General features: G+C 41.3%; 1 protein-coding gene and 1 long non-coding RNA gene across 3 annotated transcripts; one reads left to right on the top strand and one right to left on the bottom strand.

Moving 5' to 3' along the window:
* Positions 1-723: 723 nt before the first annotated feature.
* ostc (oligosaccharyltransferase complex subunit) lies at positions 724-20297 on the bottom strand. The gene is made up of 4 exons (XM_021615424.1): positions 19902-20297; positions 13156-13249; positions 12329-12526; positions 724-1267 (listed from the first exon to the last, which is right to left on the bottom strand). The coding sequence occupies exons 1-4, from the start codon at positions 20038-20040 to the stop codon at positions 1249-1251; spliced, it is 450 nt and encodes a 149-aa protein (XP_021471099.1). The 5' UTR covers positions 20041-20297; the 3' UTR covers positions 724-1248.
* On the top strand, positions 20279-24306 carry LOC110531930. Of its 2 annotated transcripts, XR_002474779.2 has the most exons (5): positions 20279-20515; positions 20854-21056; positions 21670-21853; positions 21991-22067; positions 22194-24306. It is a non-coding gene; the product is annotated as an uncharacterized LOC110531930 (long non-coding RNA). The 2 variants fall into 2 exon arrangements; XR_002474778.2 differs by having other exon boundaries at positions 20279-21056.
* The last annotated feature ends 479 nt before the right edge of the window (positions 24307-24785 follow it).

The following is a 24785-nucleotide window of genomic DNA, read 5'->3' as shown; positions in this document are numbered from 1 at the left end:
CTACTTTTGTGCAACAGGCCCCTGGAGTGAAATGAGTCATCCATATGATGGAAATCTGTCGCAGTGACGGAGAACTTTAACCCGAGAATTAAGATCTTACCTCAATTGCTGGTATGCCAGCAGCATACCACCCTGCATACTACTGCTGGCTTGCTTCTGATGCTAAGCAGGGTTGGTCCTGGTCAGTTTCTGGATGGGAGACCAGATGGTGTTGGAGGGCCAGTAGGAGGCACTCTTTCCTCTGGTCTAAAAAAAAACAAACCCTGGTGTCCTGGCTTAAATACCCAATCTGGCCCTCAAACCATCATGGTCACCTAATACTCCCCAGTTTACAATTGGCTCATTAATCCCCCTCCTCTGTAACTATTTCCCTGAGAATGTGTTCTCAGTTTTTCTTACCTGGTAAAATAATGGATACATTTAAAAAATTGCCACAAAATACCTAGTTTAAAAGTTTTTCTGGAAGCTGTGCTGCACCATTTTCCCCTACGTGGGCCAGCCCAGTAGAAATTTGAGTTCACCAAGTAGCTTCAGCCCCTCGCCATATGACTGACCGCTAGCAAGATGCGCACACAGCAGAGCAATGACGTAGTGGTCCACTTTTGGCTTGTGAGCACTACCTTCAGAACTACTGGTTAAAAAGATTACAAAAGTACAGAAGAATCCATTTTAGTAAGGATATTACTAGTATATTATTAAAAAAAATGTGATTAGAGAATGACAAGCTTTCTGGAAATAACATTTATTTAAGTTCCTAATAGACACAACAGTGACATGTTGGAAGGCATTTAGGAAGATAGAATGGTCTAGAAAACATTACTTATCAATAACTCCAACAACCCCCAAATTTACTGCTCATTCAGATTTATAATCAGGAAAGTGTCCCTCCTTCCAATGGGTGCATCTCAATGGTCTATAGTGGCTTTGTCTCCACATTCTCGCCATCTGCATTACTGAACTGAAGACAGGTTAGCAATACAGCCTGTAAGGGAATTCCATCGCACCATTTAGTGGAAGGAAAGGAGACGAGGATAGGAAGCCTCGACTATTGAGATGCACATTGTATTAAATGTCACATCACTCAAACATGGTCAAAGGCTTATTGCCAGGGACAGATGTTACTGTCAATTCTTTATTTGCAATTTAAATCTGTATTATCATAACATTTTAGGCTAGCTTAAATCAATTGAAGCTTAAATCTTTGGCAGTCCTTCACCATTCTGTCTTCGTAATGTGTTTTGTCCATCTTCAACCCATGAGGTACCCACTGAGGAGAAATATAAAGGAAAGGTAGAGACAGATTAGAGTAGGCTTCCAACATAGGTACAGTGAAAATAGAAAAGATAGACCCTGAACACAACACTTGACACATTTGTCTGCAGTTCAGGTAAATAGCTGACTGATATCATAAACCTTAAATATGAGCATCACATTCTGCTAATGCAACTCACATGTAAATGACAGCTCTAATTTTGAGGACAACACCACTGAGTGCCTTGACGAGGGGATGTTTCACTCAAAATGCAACCTAAATCGACAAGTTTATGATATAGGCCTATATTCTGCATACTTATGTATTTGATAGTTTTATTTTTCAGCCCAAATTATATTAAATGGTATTGCTTTAGCGCAACGACTGGACGTCTTTGGGATCAATTAGCATGCTAGCTGATCCTGAACACTTCCAATCATTGCGCTAAACACTAGTTCAAGCTGCACGCAGAGACAAAGAAATTGTATCCATGAGTCTGACTAAGTAGAAAATGTGCTTTAAAAAAATCTTGCACTATCCCTTTAAAGCTGCATTAGGGGAAACAGCACCACTGGCTGCACCCAGAAGCATTTGCTGTCTTTGTTTTGTTTAAGACAGTGGAGAGAAGCATCAAGGTACAAAAAAAATCGTAGAGCAGCAGAGGATGCACTATCACACGTGCATTGATGTCCAATGAAAAATAGTGTTTTTTGTTTGAATTAGCGTATGGGTTGTTCACAACCGGACGTGGAAGTTTCACCACATCTACAGGACCGCAGTGGAGAAGGTGAAAAGCTTTGTGTTCCTCGCCGTACACATTACTGACAATCTGAAAAATGGTCCAGCCACACAGACAAAGTGGTGAAGGCGGTGCAACAGCGTGTCTTCAACCTCAGGAGGCTGAATAAATTTGGCTTGGCCCCTAAGACGCAAACTCTTACAGATGCACCATTGAGAGCATCCTGCCGGGCTGAACCACCGCCTGGTACGGCAACTGCACCACTAGCAACCGCATGGGCTCTACAGAGGGTGGTGCAGTCTGCCCAACGCATCACCGGGGGCACACTGCCTGCCCTCCAGGACACCTACAGCACCAGCTGTCACAGGAAGACCAAAAGACAACCACCCGAGCCACGGCCTGTTCACCCCGCTATCATCCAGAAGGCAAGGTCAGTAGAGGTGCATCAAAGCTAGGATCGAGAGACAGAAGCTGTTTTTCAATCTCAAGGCCATCAGACTGTTAAATAGCCATCACTAGCCAGCCTCCACCCAGTACCCCGCCCTGAACTTAGTCACTGTCACTAGCAGGCTACCACCCGGCTACTCAACCCTGCACCTTAGAGACTGCTGCCCTATGTACAGACATATAATCAGTGGCCACTTTAACACTGGTCATTTTTAATATTGTTTTCTAATTTCATATGTAAATTCTGTATTCTAGTCAATTTGCAAATAAATTCATAAAAAAATCCTACAATGTGATTTTCTGGATTTTTCTCTCATTTTGTCTGTCATAGTTGAAGTGTACCTATGATGAAAATTACAGGCCTCTCATCTTTTTAAGTGGGAGAACTTGCACAATTGGTGGCTGACTAAATACTTTTTTGCCCCACTGTATATTTACACTTCTATCCTACAGATATTCTAAATATTCTATCCACATTCTGTCCATACATCCCATCACACATTTATATACTGTATATTTTAACACCTTTTTTTATTTAACCTTTATTTAAACTAGGCAAGTCTTAAGAACAAATTCTTATTTAATGACAGTAAGATATTACTGTACTGTTGGAGCTAAGAACAAGCATTTAGGTATGCCCGCAATAACATCTGCTAAATATGTGTATGCGACCAAAAAAATGTGATGACAAATTTCAAAAGAGGGTTGTCCTGCAAGACTTTACAAAACTTTCACAAAGACGAGGGTGTGTTCAGGACAACAGAACAGTGTTCAACATGTAATTGAATGGAAACGGTTCTGTACTGAATGACCAGTTGAAGAATGATGCGATTATGGTGGCAATCTGCAGTTCAAACCACAACATAGAGGTCACCTCGCCACCTTTTCGGGTAAACAGCTTAGGGATGGGGTTGTAAAAATGTAACCACACTTCCATTCAGACAGAGCTATGAATGCAAGGACTAACCATCCATGATATCAGCATGATAGTTTTAAATATGTTTTGAAGCTATACCGTGTTTAAAATTGAACAAACAATAGTGTAAAACAAGCTTATATTTGGGGTTTTGGAGGGGTTAAACCAGGGGTCGGCAACTTATGACTGGAAGAGTCATGTCAGTCGATAGGGGACCTAACATTCTACAAATACGTCATACAGAATCTCGCTTCTACGAACGAGTTTACCACCGGGATTAAAAACTTGAGTTTAATTTCAAGTGAAGACAAACAAAAAAGTTACCTAGCCATCTTCCACCTCAACCAACGCTCTAAAAAGATGCGCTCTAAAGCCGACCTAATTGTCACAATACAAGCAACTCGATAGGATAGTTGAGATTGATCCGCATGGTCCCAGAGCCTGGCTAAAGTGCATAATTGTTGCCTTTTGGAATGATTTTAGTAGCCTGCAGTATTTAAAATAGTTGGGTATGAGCAAGGCTGCATTTGTTTTGGGGGGGGGGGGGGGGGGGGGGGGTCTACTACTAGTGGTGTAAAGTACTTAAGTAAAAATACTTGTGCTTTTTCTTGAATGCATCCCTCAAGGAAATAGTGTACTTTTTACTCCATACATTTTCCCTGACAGCAAAGAGTTCATTACATTTTGAATGCTTAGCAGGACAGGAATAGGGTCCAATTCACACACTTATTAAGAGAACATCCTGGTCATCCCTAGCGTCTCTGATCTGACGGACTCACTAAACAAAAATGCTTCGTTTGTAAATGTGAGTGTTGGAAAGTGCCTCTGGCAAGCCGCAAATAAATTTTAAAAACATCAAAATTGTGCCATCTGGTTTGCTAATAAGGAATTAGCAATGATTTACACTTTTACTTTGATACATAAGAATATTTTATCAATTACATTCACTTTTGATATTTAAGTGAATTTAAAACCAAATACGTTTAGACTTGTACTCAAATAGTATTTTACTGGGTGACTCACTTTTACTTATGTAATTTTCTATTAAGGCATCTTTACTTTTACTCAAGTATGACAATTGGGTACATTTTCCACCGTCTACTACGATTTCTGATACAATATATACATTTAAAAAAAAAAAAACCTTTATATTGTATTTACTTTTATTCAAACAGGGAATTCATATTTAAAAAATTTGCCCTGCACAATACAAAAACAAGTATAAATAAATAAAACAAAAACAGACTAGGGCCGTCCCCGACAAAAAGAAATTGGTCAACCGAAAATCTGTTCTCTCGACCAATGACCAATTGATTGGTTGAAATGTTAAAGTATTCAGACCCCTTCCCCTTTTCTACATTTTATTACATTACAGCCTTATTCTAAAATGGATTAAATAAATGTTTTTACTCAATCTACACACAATACCCCATAATGACAAAGCGAACAGATTTAGACATGGTTAGAAATGTACAAAAATAAATTATTTTGCTATGAGAATAGAAATTTTGTTCAGGTGCATCCAGTTTCAATTGATCATCCTTGATGTTTCTACAACTTTGAGTCCACCTGTGGTAAATTCAATTGATTGGACATGATTTTGAAAGGCACACGTGTATATATAAAGTCCCAGTGTTGACAGTGCACGTCAGAGCAAAAACCAAGCCATGAGGTCGAAGGAATTGTCCGTAGAGCTCAGAGACAGGATTGTGTCGAGGCACAGATCTGGGGAAGGGTACCACAAAATGTCTGCAGCATTGAAGGTCCCCAAGAACACAGTGGCCTCCATCATCCTTAAAATGGAAGTTCGGAACCACCAAGAATCTTCCTAGAGTTGGCTGCCTGGCCTAAAGGACTCTCACACCATGATAAACAAGATTCTCTGATCTGATGAAACCAAGATTGAACTCTTTGGCCTGAATGCCAAGTGTCACATCTGGAGGAAACCTGGCACCATCCCTACAGTGAAGCATGTAGCAGCAACAAGCTGTGGGGATGTTTTTCAGTGGAAAGCACTGGGAGACTAGTCAGGATCGAGGGAAAGATGAACGGAGCAAAGTACAGAGATAGCCTCAGGACCTCAGACTTGGGTGAAGGTTAACCTTCCACAGGACAACAACCCTAAGGACACAGCCAAGACAACGCAGAGCCCGGACTTGAACCCGTTCGAACATCTCTGGAGAGACCTGAAAAAAGCTGTGCAGCAACGCTCTCAACCTGAGAGCTTGAAAGGATCTGCAGAGAAATGGGAGAAACTCCAACTACAGGTGAGCCAAGCTTGTAGTGTCATACCTTAGAAGATCCGAGGCTGTAAAACTGTTATTTATTTCACCTTTATTTAACCAGGTAGGCTAGTTGAGAACAAGTTCTCATTTACAACTGCGACCTGGCCAAGACAAAGCAAAGCAGTACGACAAACAACAGAGTTACACATGGAACAAACACAGTCAATAATACAAAATTTAAAAAAAGTCTATACAGTGTGTGCAAATGAGGTAGCATAAGAGGTAAGGCAATAAATAGGCCAAAGTGGCAAACTAATTACAATATAGCAATTAAACACTGAAGTGATAGACGTGTGCAAGTAGAGATACTGGGGTGCAAAGGAGCAAAATAGGTTAAATAACATTTTAATTTTTTACCCTTATTTAACTAGGCAAGTCAGTTAAAAACAAATTCTTATTTTCAATGACGGCCTAGGGACAGTGGGTTAACTGCCTGTTCAGGGGCAGAACGACAGATTTGTACCTTGTAGGCTCGGGGATTTGAACTTGCAACCTTTGCAACCACTAGGCTACCCTGCCGCCCCTTTTAATGTCTACATGAACATAATGATAAGTAGTAAAACTGTCTCCTGTGAAAAATGAAGGGCGCTATGATAATACCTGCATCAAACAGTCACTGACGTTTAATAAATACAAAAAATCTGTAAAAAAATAAATTTAAAAAAATGTCCTGCTCCTTCCATGACCTTTGCTACATTTATTTCCCTCTGCTCATTTGTCAGAGGGAGCATTTTAACCTTTTTTTCAACCCTATTCCTAACTTAACCCGCCAAGACAATGTAATGCGGTAATGCGTCTCTCTTCTCACTGCATGGATGATAAATTGTGCACCTTAATTCACAATTTAATTTAAGCCTAACTGAATGATGGTGAAGAGGTTGATTTGATGTAAGTGTAAGTGTAATGAGTTAGTGTTATGCCTATTTGTCAGCAGCAAATAATTTGACCACACGCTTTGGGGGTTGACCATTCTTTTCTATTTTACTTTGTAAAAATAAGCTATGGGACTGTTTTATTTACTATAACTGTATTACTAATCAAATTTATTGTAAGGAAATTAAAACATGGTACATGTTGCAGTAGGCCTTCAGAATAATGCAAAACATATCCTTGACTCTATCCAGTGAAGCAATTGATGCCAGCCCACTGAATGGCAAATGGACGATACTGCACCTCACTTCCCAATTAAATAAAAAATTAGGCCTAACTGGGTGAAGAGGTTGATTTAATTTATATATATATATATAAAGACAATAGTGTAATGAGTTTATGTTATGCCCATTTATGAGTGTTAGCGCTCATGTTAATAAATTTGACTGCGTGCCTTGCGGGTTGATACCATACTCACATTTAAAATGTGTAAAAAGAAGCCGTTCCTGGACTGTTTTACTAATTAAATGTATTGTAAGGGAAACGAACACATGCTATGACCGCTCTGGCTACTAATTAAAAACGAGTAACAATCAAATTAAAATGTTATTCTGTCGTCAATGGATGAATGGGCGATAGAAACTGATAATGGTGCACGTGACTTAAATTAACTGAATGATCAGAGTGAAATAATTTGATTGATCTGAATGATACGGGTGAAGATGATTGAATTTAGAACAATAGTGTACTGAAGAATTGTGGGTGGTCTAATTATTTTATTATGAAATGCTGGAAATTGTATATAATCTCCCCAGACACTGAGTACAACATTCACAATGGCAAGCCAAACCAAACTAAGGGACAGCGTTGCAAATGCTGCAGAATTTAAATGAGTTGGAGTCGGATGGAGAATCGGATATTGTGCTTGAAATCAAAGTTGCTGATGAAGAGTCATCTGATTCTGATGTTCACTTCGAGCCTCGGCCTCCGATGCCTGAGCCTCGCCGCAGAAACAGAACAGAGCCAACAGACGGTGATCCCAAGTGCCACGTGAGACAGGAGTCTGGGAGGGATGGCACGGTTTGGGTAGAAAAGAGACCAACAGGAAGCCGGCCTCACCAGAATATTCACAAAGAGAGCAGGTCCTACACCTCATGCAGAGACAAATTGCCAGAGTACTTAATTTTCTTTGTTTGTGACATGCAGATAGTGCAGTCTCTGTGCTGCAACATCACTCATATGCACCGAAAAGGAAACAAAACAAGGAACATGTGTATGAATGAACTGAATGCATTTATTGCACTCTTGTATGTCCACATAGCATAAGGCGGAAAGAGCATGGATGTGGAGTCAGTCTGATAGGTATGGGGTGGACTTTTTCCAGAGAGACCATGTCACGCAACCGCTTCAGAGAGATCATGCGACACCTGCGTTGATAACAAGGAGATGAGACCAATAGGCGTGCAGACAGACAAGTTTGCCGCCGTCTCAGACACCTAGAAAGTGTTGTGAAGAATTGCACTGCTTGTTACAAGCCAGGAGACATCATAACTGATGTTCCCAACAAAAGCTCGGTGACATTTTACCCAATACATGGTCAACAAACCAGACAGATTTGGAATTGATTTTTAGTTGGCCGCCGATGTCAAAACCAAGAACTTGCTCAATGGCTTTCAAAATCGAAACCAGGCCAGTGGGTGAGCGACTGTTTGAGACTGTTGTTGAGCCTCGTGGAGCCTTACATTGGCAAAGGCAGAAATGTGGCCATGGCAGACAAGTTGATTGCAAAGAAGACTAGCCTGCTTGGAATAGTGAACAAAGAAAGCCGGGAGCTGCCCCTCTGCGCAAACCATACCAGCAGAGCTGTACTCCACAGTGACAGAAAGTGGTAAAGCAACACTTATGGTGTACAGATGCAAAAGAAAGTGTTTGCATCCTCAGCACCATGCATCCCACTGTTGCCATTGGGAGTGACCAGAAAAAGAAACTGGAGACAGATGACAAATCTCTGCTATATACATATATCGTTTCCATCGGTCAAACACCAAATATAATCTTATATTGATGCACTAGTTATCAAGCGTTGGTGCTTATGTTTGCTGTACCTTGCGGGTTGATATGCATCTGATGCATTTGCTGCATAAGGACAACATTCTCTTGTCTAGCAGGTGCTAATATATGTATGCAGGGTATTTGTATGTATTGTTCGATTACAGAACCATCCGATGAGTGAAGATGTAATCCAGCCAAGGCAATCTTACGAGAACTTGAAAACAGCATGTATTTAGTTTTGCCCGTATTAAAGCACACGTTTTAAAAATCAGTAATGGCTTCCTGTACAGATGCACAATCAGACTGTAGCTTGGTAAAATCCAGGTCAGCAGTCAGAGCAATTGCGTACATATTAGGATCATATGCATATAAAATGAAATGTCAATTCTTTAACAGATTGACCAATAGCATTTATATAAATAGTGACAAAAACAGGTCCCAAAACAGACTCCCGCAGAACACTTATGTACTTCAAGAAATTCGGACTTAACCCCATCAATCACGATGGCCTGAGTTCTGTCACTAAGAGAATCATGAAACAATGAGCAGGTGTCAGAACCCAGCAAAGTTTCTTATTTACCATAGATTCAAGAATTTTAGCTAGACACAGAGGCCTAGAGATGGGACAATAATTATCAAGATGACTATCCCCGCCCTCATGGAGTAGCAGCATGTTAGCGGTTTTCCAAACTTTAGGTATATTTCCTGACAACGTTAGATTTAAGATATGGGTTACTGAGCCAGAAATGAGGGGGCAGCACACTTGAGCATACAGTGCATGATGCTACAAGCTTGGCACACCTGTTTTTGGGGAGATTATCCCATTAATCTCAGCAGATCCTCTCAAGCTCTGTCAGGTTGGATGGAGAGTGTCACTAAACAGCTATTTTCAGGTCTCTCCAGAGATGTTTGATGGGGTTCAAGTCCGGGCTCTAGCTGGGCCACTCAAGGACATTGAGACATGTCCCGAAGCCACTTCTGCGTGGTCTTGGCTGTGTGCTTAGGGTCGTTGTTCTGTTGGAAAGTGAACCGTCGCGCCAGTCTGAGGTCCTCAGCGCTCTGGAGCACGATTTCATCAAGGATCTCTTTGCTCCGTTGATTTCTCTCTCGATCCAGACTAATCTCCCAATCCCTGCTGCTGACAAACATCCCCACAGCATGAAGCTTCCACCACCATTCTTCACCATAGAGATGGTGGCAGGTTTCCTCCAGACATGATGCTTGTCATTCAGACCAAATAGTTCAATCTTGGTTTAATCAGACCAGAGAATCTAGTTTCCCATGGTCAGAGTCTTTACGTGACTTTTGGAAAACTCCGAGCGGGCCGTCTTGTGCCTTTTACGGAGGAGTGGCTTCAGTCAGGCCATTCTACCATTAATGCCTGATGCTGCAGAAATGGTTGTACTTCTGGAAGGTTCTCCCATCTGCATAAAGGAACTCTGGAGTTCTGTCGGAGTGACCATGGGGTTCTTGGTGACCTCCCTGACTAAGGCCCTTCTCCCGATTGCTCCGTTTGGCCAGGCGACCAGCTCTAGGAAGAGGTGGTTCCAAACTTCTTCCATTTAAGAATGGAGGCCACTGTGTTCTTGGGGACCTTAAATACTGCAGAGATATTTTGCTACCCTTCCCCAGATCTGTGCCTCCACACAATCCTGTCTCGGCACTAAGGACAATTCCTGGTTTTTGCTCTGACAACTGTAGGACCTTATGTGACTCATCAGGAAACTAGGCGTATGCCACGCATCACTACTTCACAGGAGAGCATTTTGAATGCAATTTTATTTTATTTGATCAAAAAACATTTGACAGAAATGCCTTCTGGAACATGTAAACATTTTCATGTGCCTTTAACAAACTTGTATGCCATCTAAATACTAATACAATTGTTAAATTACGAGCCTAGTTGGTTTAGCCACAGAAAGAGAGCAACCTTCCCCCTATCCATGATTGGCTGAGATAATGAGTGGGCGGGACATGTCGAGAGACAAATTGGTCTGCCATGTGGCACACTTATGTCTATAACATGAGCTGGTCAGTATGTGTCGGTAATTCTTTCTAACGCAGCTTTTGAAAAAGTTTTGAAATTAGCTAAGGAGATTTGATAGCGAATTTGAGTCAAAAAGAGAACAAAAGGCTGTTGTAATCCGGAGACATGTGTTTTACACATCTTCAAACTAACCCTAACCCATTTTTTTTTTAACTAGGCAAGTCAATTCAGAACAAATTCTTATTTACAATGACGGCCTAGGAACAGTGGGTTAACTACCTTGGTCAGGGGCAGAACGACATTTTTTACCTTGTCAGCTCAGGGATTCAATTCAGTTACTGGCCCAATGCTATAACCACTAACCCCAACTCATGGCATCCGTGACAGAGGGAGAAGCTTCCATCCATGTATATGGGTAAGATAGTCTAGCCAGCTACATTTTCAGATATTACACATTTCTAATTTTCTCAGAAAGTCACTTTAAATTTGAAGTTAAATTGTACTGTTAGCTAGCTAACGTTATGCGTATGATCTGTGTCGTAATATTATTCGTACCTCAGAGCTATTTGCATTGATAGTTATAGCCTAATATTAGCTAGCTAACATTGAACCTGGTTGGTTAGCTACCTGCAGATTCATGCAGGGTAGTAACGTTATGAGTTGGGATTTTGGTTCATTGTTTAGCAAGCTAGCTGCATGTCTCAACAAAATAATCCACTATGCAAGTAACCATTTCAATAGAATGTTCATGTCACTGACAACTGTCAATAGACACAGCTTGGGGGGAATGGAATTATTTTATTATGACTTTATTTCTCGGTCGGGGGTCACTCCGAGATCAGTCTCGGTTCACTAACCTCAGGAGGCTGAATAAATTTGCCGTGTCACCTAAAACCGTCAAGCTTTTACAGATGCACCATTGAGAGCATCCTGTCGGGCTGTATCACCGCCTGGTACAGTAACTGCACAGCCCACAACCACAGGGCTCCTCAGAGGGTGGTGCTAGCTGCACAACGCATCACCGGGGGCAAACTACCTGCCCTCCAGGACCCCTACAGCACACAATGGCCAAAAAGATCATCAAGGACAACATCCACCCGAGCCACTGCCTGTTCACCCCGCTACCATCCAGAAGGCAAGGTCAGTACAGGTGAATCAAAGCTGGGACCGAGAGACTGAAAAAACAGCTTCCATCTCAAGGCCATCAGACTGTTAAATAGCCATCACTAGCACAGAGAGGCTGCTGCCTACATACAGACTTGAAATCATTAGCCACTTTAATAAATGGATCACTAGTCACTTTAATGTTTACATATCTTGCATTACTCATCTCATATATTTATACTATCTATTGCATCTTAGCCTATGCCGCTCTGACATTACTCATCCATATTCTTATTCGATTTCTTTACTTAAGATGTGTGTATTAGGCATTTGTTGTGGAATTGTTAGATATTACTGTACTGTCGGATCTAGAAGCACAAGCATTTCGCTACGCTCACAATAATATCTGCTAACCATGTGTATGTGACCAATAAAATATTATGTATCTGGTACTATCAAGAGTGTTACTTGTGTTGATGATTAGGTCCCCTTTAAACCAGACAAACAAATGTGTAAAAACACAGCAACTTGATGGTTTTAAATGGGAGCAGTAGGGTGGGGGAAGGGTTTTGTTGCGCTGTCCATCCTAAAAGTAGCAAACTTCTCCCCACCCCACAGTTTCATGTGTTTTAGGTTGGGGGCACGATTGGACTTTTTCACAAGAGAGTAGACTTACGGCAGTTTCATTCTCATGAACACTCTGGCCATGAAGAAGCTGAGCAGGACACTGACAAAACCGATGAACAACAGAAGGAAGCGGTTGAGTTTAGGGATGTTTGGGGCATTCGAGCGATCCAGGATTATGAAGCCCAAGCCTCCCATGGTGAAGAGGAAACTGGAGGCCAACCCTTCCATGATGTACTGGCCATTCACTCTTCATAGGAAAGAGAAAAAAATAAGATGGTTATGTGACTACCCCTCTCAAATTTGTGCAATACAATGCAGATAATGAATGGAGTAAATAATAGCCCCAGGCATTGACAATGCAGAAACAGCATACACTTGGAAAGTGTTAGCTCTCAAGATCCCAAAGGGGATTACAGTTGAAGGGTTCAGTCGAACGTATGGACCACAGCTGGCCAAATGTGTACTACAGTCCCAACGCTGTTTTAACATTTAGAAACTTGAATAATCCTTGCTTGCAATGCGGTTTTGGAAACATGTGGAACTGAACTTTCATATAAGCAAGAAATCATTTTTCAAATATAACCAAAACACTTTCTGTACATCGTTTCAGCACAGTTGCACAGAGCAATTTCCATTAGAGTGCAACTGGGTAGGAAGTATTGTACGTTGGCTGGAAGCATGTGTTTTTCAAAACACAGCCACTTGCAACTGTGCCAAAACTGGGTACAGTAAGAGTATATTTCGTATAAAAAAAAAGAAATTGCACTGATATGAAATTTCGAAATGTTTCCAAAACTCATAACGCAAGCAAGGCGCATTAACACTAGGATTAGTCTACTGTGTATGAATGGGCAAGGAAAGGTGTTGCGTACTTACCTGTATGCCAAAAAGGCGACAGGCCGCTGGTGCCCATGTTCATCGGTCATTGAACCCACACTAGGTGGTTCCACGATGACATCGTAGATGATGCCTGCAGATGGGAGAGACACGAGGAAATCAGTTAGCTAACCAGCTAGTAGCAAGAAGGAAAATCAACAGTTACGCACTGGCATAATAATATGAATTGGGATGGTAAATGCCATGTGTAAGGGTAAAGGAGGGTGCAAAGCTAGCCCATACCAGCTGAGCTGGCTTTGTAGTTTGCTACATGTTAGCCTACTCAATCGGCTAATAAATAAATCCAAATCTTTATTAGCCACAGTATTGTGAAAGCTACTCTGAAAATAGTGTTTACCAAGCTGCTAACAATAACGTCAATGTCACTTAAAGGTTTAACTAAGTTACTTTGAAAACATACACTACATGAGCAAAAGTAGTGAAACACCTCATTCAAAAATCACAGGCATTAACATGGAGTTGGTCCCCCCTACAGCACTTGGCAGTCCTGTTCAGTGAGAGGCCACACAAGCTGAGCTTTTGTTGCTCCTAGATGTTTCCACTTCACAATAACAGCACTTACAGTTGGCAGGGCCAGCTCTAGCAGGGCAGACATTTGATGGACTTGTTGGAAAGGTGGCATCCTATGATGGTGCCATGCTGAAAGTCACTAAGCTCTTCAGTAAGGCCATTCTACTGCCAATGTTTGACTATGGAGATTGTATACCTGTGGCTGTATACCTGTGGCTGAAATAGCAGAATCAACTAATTTGAAGGTGTCCACATACTTTCGTATGTATAGTGTAGTTCACTACCTACTGAAAAATGATCATATCTAAATCTGAAATGTCATACATAAAGTTAAGAAACATGGCACTGGAGTCAGATGTCAACAGAATGCTTTTTAAGCGAGTGGCTTCTAATTCGTGACCTGATCTTTATTTCTGAATGTGCAAATTCTTGCGATTTCTCGTGATCTGTGCTATCCGGGATCCTTGGGACGTTCCTAAGATAAGGCTTAAGGTTAGGGTTTAGGGAAGCGACATCCCAAGGACTCCCGACTGCACTGAACTTTTTCATCATGCCGAAAACGGAATAGATATAAAATACCAAAAGATGATTTTCACAAAGTCACATAGCAAAAAACCCTCAATAGCCAATACAATGTCAAAACATGGTCCTGTCATGAGTTCAGTACCATTTGCGTGATTGTGCAGACCCATGACAATGGTATTTTTTAAAAATGTATTAAGGCTCCCCATTAGCAGCTACTCTTCCTGGGGTCCAGCAACATTAAGGCAGCAATATGCAATTAGAATGACACATTACATTTCATAACACTTTTCACAACAACCTCAAGGATTGGACCCCGCCCCAATTTTCACCTAAAATGACATACCCAAATCTAACCGGCATCCTGTGGCGTACTGCATAAGCGTCAAATAGCCCCCGCGATATGAAACCAGGAAGTGGGAAATCCGAGGTTGGTCAATTTTGAACTCAGCCCCTATTGAAGTTAGTGCAAGATTACCAATATCCCACTTCCTAAGGCTTCCACTAGATGTCAACCGTCTTTAGAAACTTGTTTGAGGCTTCTACTGTGAAGTGGAGACGAATGAGAGTGGATTGAGTCAGAGGTCTGGCAGCAGTCACGCGCATTTCACATGAGGTATCTCCCGTTCCTTTTCTGAAGACAAAGGTATTCTCCGGTTGGAATATTATTGAAGATTTATGTTAAAAAACATCCTAAAGATTGATTCCATACATCGTTTGACAAGTTTCTACGGTCTGTAACGGAACTGACATTTCGTCTGCAACTATGAAAGCGCTTCATGAGTTTTGATTTGTTTACCAAACGCGCTAACAAAAGTAGCTATTTGGACATAAATGGACATTATCGAAAAAAATCAAACATTTATTGTGGACCTGGGATTCCTGGGAGTGCATTCGGTTGACTCCAACATGGCGGATATATGTATTTGTTCTCTGAGCGCTGTTCTCAGATTATAGCATGGTTTGCTTTTTCCGTAAAGCTTTTTTAAAATCTGACAGTGGTTGCATTTAGGAGAAGTATATCTTTAATTCCATGTATAACACTTGTATTTTCATCAACATTTATGATGAGTATTTCTGTAAATTGTTGTGGCACTGAAAATTCACCGGATGTTTTTGGAACTACTGAACATAATGCGACCAATGTATACTGGGATTTTTTTATACAAATATGAACTTTACCGAACAAAACATGCATGTATTGTGTAATATGAAGTCCTATGAGTGTAATCTGATGAAGGTCAAAGGTTAGTGATTCATTTTCTCTCTATTGGTGCTTTTTGTGACTCCTCTCTTTGGCTGGAAAATGGCTGTGTTTTTCTGTGGCTTGGCTCTGACCTAACATTATCGTTTGTGGTGCTTTCGCTGTAAAGCCCATTTGAAATCGGACACTTGGTGGGATTAACAACAAGATTACCTTTAAAATGGTATAAGATACTTGTAATGCTTGAGGAATTTTAATTATGAGATTTGTTGTTTTGAATTTGGCGCCCTGCACTTTCAGTGGCTGTTGTCATATTGATCCCTTTAACGGGATTGCAGCTCTATGAAGTTTAAGGACAACAAAGTCAAGGTATTGGAGTGGCCATCTAAAAGCTCTGACCTCAATCCTAAAGAAAATGTGTGGGCAGAACTGAAAAGGCGTGTACAAGCAAGGAGGCCTACAAACCTGACTCAAACCAGCTCTGTCAGGAGGAATTTGCCAAAATTCACCCAACTTATTTTGGTAAGATTGTGGAAGGCTACCCAAAACATTTGACCCAAGTCAAACAATTTAAAGGCAATGCTACCAAATACTAATTGAATGTATGTAAACTTCTGACCCACTGGGAATGTGATGAAAGAAATAAATCACCACTATTATTCTGACATTTCACATTTTTGAAATAAAGTGGTGATCCTAACTGACCTAAGACAGGGTATTTTGACTCGGATCAAATGTCAGGAATTGTGAAAAACTGAGTTTAAATGTATTTGGCTAAGGTGTATGTCATATACAGTTGAAGTCGGAAGTTTACTAAAGAATCACAAATACAGGTATTTACCTTTTCATGGTAGGAAGATGGAAAGGTAAATACCTGTCTATTTGTAAAGAAAAAAAATCCCCCTGATTGATTAATTATTTAGTCATATCCCAGTTAACCCATTTAATTATGGCCCTGCCTACACTGAACACCTTTTCTTTAATAAAAATATTCTTTCTATTTGGAACGACAAGCCAGAACAAAATTAAACAGACCTATTCATATTAATTCGCATGGAATGTCCGAGACATGTGCAAGTATTTTAAACAATTACATTGATAGAACTCACAATCTACCCCTCCCCCGAAAAATAAAAAATAAATAACTATGGGGCGCTGTTGAGGGAGAAGCAGCGAATCAGCTTCCAAAATGTATGTTTGTGACACAGATTGGCACAAGGGTCAGTCAGATCTGGCACTGGATGAATGTGTATTAATCCTGAGGTGCGTTCATGAACGTTTTCCCCGTCGCTGCAACTCCCTAACGGAATCTGGAAAGGTCAAGAGCGATGCGTCCCCCAAAACAAGCCACACTGCTTCTTGACACTGCTCCCTTAACCCAGAAGCCAGCAGCACCAATGAGTCGGAGGAAACACCGTACTAGAGGTCGACCGATTAATCGGAATGGCCGATTTCAAGTTTTCATAGCAATCGGAATTTTTGGAGACCGATTTGGCCAATTATTTTTTTTACACCTTTATTTAACTACGCAAGTCAGTTAAGAACACATTGTTATTTTCAATGACGGCTTAGGAACGGTAGGTTAACTGCCTCGTTCAGGGGCAGAACGACAGATTAGTACCTTGTCAGCTCGGGGGATTCAAACTTACAGTTAACTAGTCCAACGCTCTAACCACCTGCCTCTCTTTGCACTCCACAAGGAGACTGCCTGTTAAACGAATGCAGTAAGCCAAGGTAAGTTGCTAGCTAGCATTAGTCTTGTAAAAACAATCAAAATAACTAGTTACCTACACATGGTTGATGATATTACTAGTTTATCTAGCGTGTCCTGCAGTCAGTGTATATGCAACAGTTTGGGCCGCCTAATTTGCCAGAATGTATGTAATTATGACACATTGTACAACCTCCAATGTTGTAACAGCAATATTTAAACTTATGGATGCCACCCGTTAGATAAAATACGGAACAGTTCCGTATTTCACTGAAAGAATAAACGTTTTGTTTGAGATGATAGTTTCCGGATTCGACCATATTAATGACCTAAGGCTCGTATTTCTGTGTGTTATTATGTTATAATTAAGTCTATGATTTGATAGAGCAGTCCGACTGAGCGATGGTAGGCACCAGCAGGCTCGTAAGCATTCAGTCAAACAGCACTTAGTGCGTTTTGCCAGGAACTCTTCGCAATGCTTCAAGCATTGAGCTGTTTATGACTTCAAGACTATCAACTCCCGAGATTAGGCTTGTGTAACCGATGTGAAATGTCTAGCTAGTTAGCGGGGTGCGCGCTAATAGAGTTTCAAACGTCACTCGCTCTGAGTGGAAGCTATACTGTTACACTGGCAATACTAATGCGCCTTTAAGAACATCCAAATAGTCAAATGTTTATGAAATACAAATCGTATAGAGAGAAATAGTCCTATAATTTCTATAATAACTATAATAACTACAACCTAAAACTTCTTACCTGGGAATATTGAAGACTCATGTTAAAAGGAACCACCAGCTTTCATATGTTCTCATGTTCTGAGCAAGGAACTTAAACATTAGCTTTCTTACATGGCACATATTGCACTTTTACTTTCTTCTCCAACACTTTGTTTTTGCATTCTTTAAACCAAATTGAATGTGTTTCATTATTTATTTGAGGCTAAATTGATTTTATCGATATGTTATATTAAGTTAAAATAAGTGTTCATTCAGTATTGTTGTAATTGTCATTATTACAAATAAATAAAAATGAAAAAAAAAAATGAAAAAAAAGTGCCTGATTAATCGGTATCGGCTTTTTTTGGTCCTCCAATAATCGGTATCGGCGTTGAAAAATCATAGTCGGTCGACCTCTACACCGTACAGCTGGCGACCAAAATGTTTGCTATGTTGCGGAACAGTTTGTTCTGAACGACACATTTCCCCAAAACGTTCTTGAACAGACTGGTATGTTTGCTCCTTTTTGGTGAGTGTGGCGAGGTGTGGCTTGAAGCGAAGATTTAAAAGGCAGTGCCAAGCTGACAGCTTTCCAACCCCTCCCCTTTTTTCAACTGGACTTTCAGTTCAGCACCGTTTCTGTTCAATGAAACGTTCCAGAACATACTGAACATAGGACTTATTATGGCAAGCACCAGCAGATCAAACGAATAACTAAAATGAAAGCTTAGAAAAAAGTCAGTAACACATCATGGCAGGGTAAGCCGACAAAACAAAGACCTAAAGTGTTTCTAAAATCCCCTACGGGAAAAAAATTATGGTGAAAAAACAATTGGAACCATTTCCCTGTTTGACCGCTAGGTTTTATGGGTAGTATGACTCATGCGGTGGTACTCTATGGGTGCGTTCGTAAATTCACTCTGGCTATCTACTCCGATCGTCTGAGTGTAGCAGAGCACAGAATACCTAATAGTTTATGTAACGGATGTGAAACGGCTAGCTTAATTAGCGGTGCGCGCTAAATAGCGTTTCAATCAGTGACGTCACTTGCTCTGAGACCTTGAAGTAGTTGTTCCCCTTGCTCTGCAAGGGCCGTGGCTTTTGTGGAGCGATGGGTAACGATGCTTCGTGGGTGACTGTTGATGTGTGCAGAGGCGCCCGGGTATGGGCGAGGGGACGGTCTAAAGTTATACTGTTACATTTACTTACGCTCAACACCCGTTCAAAATGGTGAATGTCAGTAAAAGTCGTCCAAAAAAAATGTAATTGAATTGTTGCCAGCAGCATAGTTACAGTCACCAACGCTCTGGATAACACGAACACCCTAATTCACCTTAGTTCTGCTAGGGCGAGTAAAATGGTCAGAGTGAGATTCTCATTTGCGTCTGTAAATAGTTTGCAAATCTTAGCTTGGGTGCTTGACTGCCGTTGAGGTCAGAACACTCGAATCAACCCTACTCCTAGGCCAGAGGGTTCAGTGTGCACTCTGAATTTAGGAACGGAAGATCTGACAACGGTCTGAATTTACACCCAGAGCGCACTCTGGCACTCCAGATTGAATTGACGAACACACCCTATAACAAACAATGCCAAGATCATTGTGAATTATGTCAAACTGTTTTTAATTTAGCTTATTTTGCCAAATAAACAAATGTATTACAGTAACTGATGTAATTCATTTTTCCGCTATACCGTAAACGAGCGTGACCCCAAAACCACAATATGTACTGAACCGTGGGTTTGGTGAACAGTTACACACCTAGCCAGTACTAGCTAGCTAATTAGTTAGCTAGCTACACAATAGCCAACTCCTCCGTACTCGGCCCAACACTGATTAGCCGATTGAATAGGTCTGACTGCATAAAATACGTATGATGGGTGAAGACGTTGAAACATATTTTAGTAGGCAATACATGTACCTAACGTTAGCTGTTTAGAAGCCGGATGTAACTTTAAACATTAACAGACAAATCCTGTATCGAGGCTTTACAAAACCATCGGTTACAGCTACCTAGTTAAACTGGCTTGACAGCTAACGACGCTGCAGTATTCGACAACTTACCTCCAGTGATGAGAAAGTACGATACAATAACGATCGCATAGACTGTCATAGCCGACGGCATGTGCAGCCATGATGGCTTTTTGAGTTTTATATTAGGACATTCCAACACTGCGAAAGGTACACCGTATAATGTCTCCATTGCTAATTCAATACGAATTTACTCTTCAGGTAAACTGAGATGTCTGGCTGCTACGACGACGTGTCCAGGAAGTACCGAAAATCTAGTTAGTAGATACACTTCTAAGCAAATACTATACTTTTTAATCACAAATAATGAATTTCATGCACTGAAATGTTATTTCATATTTAATATAACTATTCTATATACACATCTTGAAGACAATCTGAACTGACATGTGACCACAGTTTATTATCCTTCAAATGTTTCGCTTACCTGCTAAGACCTTTAGTGTTGACGTAGATATTGTGCGACACTCAACCAGGTTCTAGAAAAAAGGAACTCCCGCTTGCAGCGAAACGAAATATTCCTTCGAGGACTCTCGAGGACTCTCCCAAGCCAGCAACGCTTCCACCGGCTCTTGTGTTCCCTCATAAAGCACATGAGGGAACACAAGCATACATAGATTACAAACAATAGACAATCGAGCTAGGGGGTACAATATCACATTACAATTACACAAGGACCTTAAAGGACATGCATATACTTACAATTCTAACAGCTTTTTTGTTAGTAGAGCATTTAACTGTCTTAAAATACAGTTCAATTTCTTTTTGTAGGGTACTAAAATGTGGTTTTCTGTTTGTGTATATGAATAGTAGTAGCCATACTAGCCTCTAAGTCGCTCGTTTTATCATTACCTCATTATATTAATATAATAATTTTTGTATAGCTTTTTAAAAAAAGTATTATTGTTGAAAACTGTGTTTATCCGTTCAGTTAGTGACTTTTGTAATTCGATTATTGTGTTCTGTCTTTTTTTGTCTCGTTTAGCTAGCTATTAACGCGCTAACCATTAAGGTGGCTAGTAATTAGTCAACACCCCTGCTACCATGGCATTGTTTTTACACAAGGTGCTTGAAGAGCTGCCAAAGGTAACAGTGACGGGTGTACATCGTTTGGCCAAGCAAAGCACCGACCTCCAAGTTGGAAAAAGGTTTAAAACTTTGTCTCCAGTTACCTTTTCTACTACGAAGGTAAGTGTAGCCAAGTTGCCTATCAGACCAGACAAGGACGTTTACTCAAGGCTGTAACGTATTTTAAAACATGCCTTTTACAGTAGCTAGCTAACATTATGATTGCTCATTCTTTTTTATTCAAAGCAGTTTTGAACAGTGATAAAATGACAGGAGAGGTCAGCATAAGGGCTTGCTGCTACAAGTCCATGAGGAAAAATGAGAAACCACACAGTTTGAGTGTAGGGTGAAAAGTCAGCTGTTTGTGACACACTACATGCCGGTTATACAGTCAGAGATAAAGCCTGGTCTCAGGCTAAGAAGTTCCTGTCAATGGAGATCTGCATTATGAGGCATTGCTTAGTTTAGGACCAGGCTTAACCCATGTCTATGAAACCGTTTTTAGTTTAGTAACTGTTCAGGCGTCTTCGTTTCTGTAAACTCTGTCATGTTGGACGCATTTGATTAAGTTTAAACAAGGGCATATGCCCTTAATATAAATGTTTAAACCCATATAATGTTGTAATGAATTTAATGGCTGTTGTATGTTGCACCAGTCACTTCTGTTTGCTGGTCGTAACTCATGTTGAGTGATTTTATAGTCTAATCATTTTCTTTTTATATCCCCACGTAGGTTGTACTGAAGCGCTCTGAGCCAGAAACAATGACACATCACTGTTTATGTGTTGCTGGCACTGCATTATGCAAACACACAGTTGCATTACTATTCCAGTCTGCACACTATTCCCAGATGGGAACATCAGTCATCCCACCTGTGCACAGAGGCCAGGCAGCAGTGGCATAAGCCCAGGACTATGGTATGTTTTAATAGCTATACCACATATAAACATCATATGGTCATAATCATATCATAATGCTAAGAAATTATGTCATGAACACTTAAATCATCTCATGATTAGATTTAGAATAGTGCCCTTGTACTCTCTATTTACAGGGTCTGAAACCTGGGCCTATAGGCAAAATGACCATCACCAAGCCCACCAAAAAGTGCATGGCAGAAAGAGGGATTAGGTGAGTATTCCCTAATAGCCAGTATAGCCATGTCCTATTACACTTTGACTATATAAAATGTCATTTCAGGTGGTTTCAAGTACATTGTTTAGATTGGCTAACCACAGCGGCTGCTTTGCTTTGCAGAAGTACACTCTACAGTGCCCTTCTTGGACCGCTCCCTGACTTCTCAGTTCTTCAGATAGAAGAGGCATAAAATAACTTTGACCCTCAATCCAAGCCATTGATCTGCAGCATGGGGATGTCTGCTGAAAAGCTTTTAGCCAAGGAAAGGTGCAAGTGGGGAGCCTCCTGTCTTACCAGCAGCCACCAATCACAAAGCAACACATAGTTCACCATAAGGAGACACCACCATTCCCTTCACTGCCCCTGGATTGCTACAGACTGGAGAACAACTTTCAAGGCTGCACATTTGTGTTCAGTGAAGGAGACCAGCTTCACATAGTCTCTTCAGGTGAGCTTCGCAACAGCCCATAAAATAGAGGAAGCTACTAGAGAACAGAGTGCTTTCTCCGACTGGCAGGTGCTACAGAAACCAAGACTGACCTCGTCACGGTTCTGAGAGGCTTGCCATGTGAGAGTGCCTGCGGATGTCTGCCATCTAGCCGAAAGGATCCTCAAAGGCACAGCACCAACAGCTGACATGAAGAGGGGACTGGAGTTGGAGATGGAATCAGCCAGTGACTACTGCAAGATGCAGAATGTCAAATGCTCACCCTGTGGCCTCATACATCCTGACATCCCTTGGTTTGCTTCTTCTCCTGATGGCCTGGTCTACAACCCTCTCGAGCATCCACCTTTTGGCCTAGTTGAGATTAAGAACCCAAACGTTATTATCAATACATGGACTACAGGGTGTTAGACAATGTGGATGGTGACAGCAAAAAAAAGGAAAGATGCATTGCAGTTGTAGCTCATTGCACCTTGGCCCATGCCTTCACAAGAGGCCCACACTGGTAGTTTGTGAGAAGGCAAGCCACAGCCCAGATGCAGTTGATGCTTCCCATCAGTGACTTGGGGATCTCTGACTGAAACAGCTTGTTCAGTTTAATTCTGCCAATTAATCTCTCAATGTGGACTCTATAAGATGAGCAATCTCTTGTGTTTTGATGGACCTGTGCTGCTGGCATTTGGCTCCGTTTAGACAGAAAGGGTGGACGGTAGACCTTGTCTGGCACACAGTCATCAATCATGAACCCCTTGTCTGCTATCACTGCCGTGTCTTCAGTGAGCAAGTCAAACAGCCTGATTTATTTATTTTTTATTTTTTAATATCTCTGTTGCTGATGGAGCCCGCATACAATTCTGACTACAGTAACTGATCCATGTGGTGCCATGGGGCTTTCAAGGTGCAGTGGGACTTGTAATGACTGTGTAGAGGGAGACTGGCTGGCTGCTGGCATTTCAACTCGGTACAGTCAATAATGACTTGGGTGCCTACCTACTGAGCTCCTTCGGCAACACATCATGGACAAACTGAATTGGTCCACACAGACAGCGTTGTGAAGAAGGCGCAGCAGCACCTCTTCAACCTCAGGAGGCTTTAGAAATTTGGCTTGTCACCAAAAGCACTCACACTTCTACAGATGCACAATCGAGAGCATCCTGTCGGGCTGTATCACCGCCTGGTACGGCAACTGCTCCACCCACAACCGTAAGGCTCTCCAGAGGGTAGTGAGGTCTGCACAACGCATCACCGGGGGCAAACTACTTGCCCTCCAGGACACTGTTAGATTTGCGTCAATTCGAATCTGGTATCAGGATAAATATGACAATGAGTGATTGTATACTATGTATTTTTTATTAGCTAAGCAATAAGTGGTAAATTCAATTTTCGTATATACGGACTCTCTGTCCCACCTCGCAGGGCAAACAGAGAACTGACTTGTTCCTGACAAAGATATTATAATATACCCTGATGACTAGTAGTTCCTGCTTCCGAGCCGCCCTGTCAGAGTAGAGACTGGGCGTGGTTTAAACTCACCCAGCCTATCGTTGATTGTTGTCGTACGAGCTGGTACCAGCCCCCGGGCGCTCCAGTTGATAGATGTAACTTGCTGTGTCGAGTATCTATGCGCTCATTCCCTAGATACCGTTATCACATATCTGGTTTCTGTTATTGTTAAGTTTGAGTTCTAACAAAAACAGTCTGTGGTTTGCTACACTACGTTCTGTATGTGTCCGTTTATGTTATTCTGTATTTTTCCATCATGAGAAAGGCCCATGGCCCTGAAACTGTTAACAATGTTTCAAGTCAGCTATGTTGCATAACACCTACATACATCCACACAAGCCAACAGCAGATAATATTCAAATCACATATATGGTAACGGGCTATAGTGCATAACACAGAATCCTCATAACACCTACACCACCCGATGTCACAGGAAGGCCATAAAGATCATCAACCACCTGAACCACTGCCTGTTCACCCCGCTATCATCCAGAAGGAGAGGTCAGTACAGGTGCATCAAAGCAGGGGCCAAGAGACTGAAAAACAGCTTCTATCTCAAGGCCATCAGACTGTTAAACAGCCACCACTAACATTGAGTTGCTGCTGCCAACATACTGACTCAACTCCAGCTCACTTTAATATTGGAAATGGATGGAAATTTGATTTGACATCTTCCGAAGACATCCATAAAGAGACCCCAGCAGAATGTAAAGGTAGTTGGCCCATGTGACAGTAGGCTATAGCTTTTAGCAAAAGTGAAAAGT

Source organism: Oncorhynchus mykiss, chromosome 9, assembly GCF_013265735.2.
Source record: "Oncorhynchus mykiss isolate Arlee chromosome 9, USDA_OmykA_1.1, whole genome shotgun sequence".
NCBI classification, from domain to species: Eukaryota; Metazoa; Chordata; class Actinopteri; order Salmoniformes; family Salmonidae; genus Oncorhynchus; species Oncorhynchus mykiss.
Note: the sequence above shows the minus strand (reverse complement) of the source record. Positions and strands in the feature narration are given on the sequence as shown.

Coding starts and splice junctions, on each gene's coding strand:
- ostc (XM_021615424.1), bottom strand. CDS start 20,040: ATGGAGACATTATACGGTGTACCTTTCGCAGTGTTGGAATGTCCTAAT. Junction 13,250..19,901: donor GTACTTTCTCATCACTGGAG/GTAAGTTGTCGA, acceptor TCCCATCTGCAG/GCATCATCTACGATGTCATC. Junction 12,527..13,155: donor GTCGCCTTTTTGGCATACAG/GTAAGTACGCAA, acceptor TTTCCTATGAAG/AGTGAATGGCCAGTACATCA.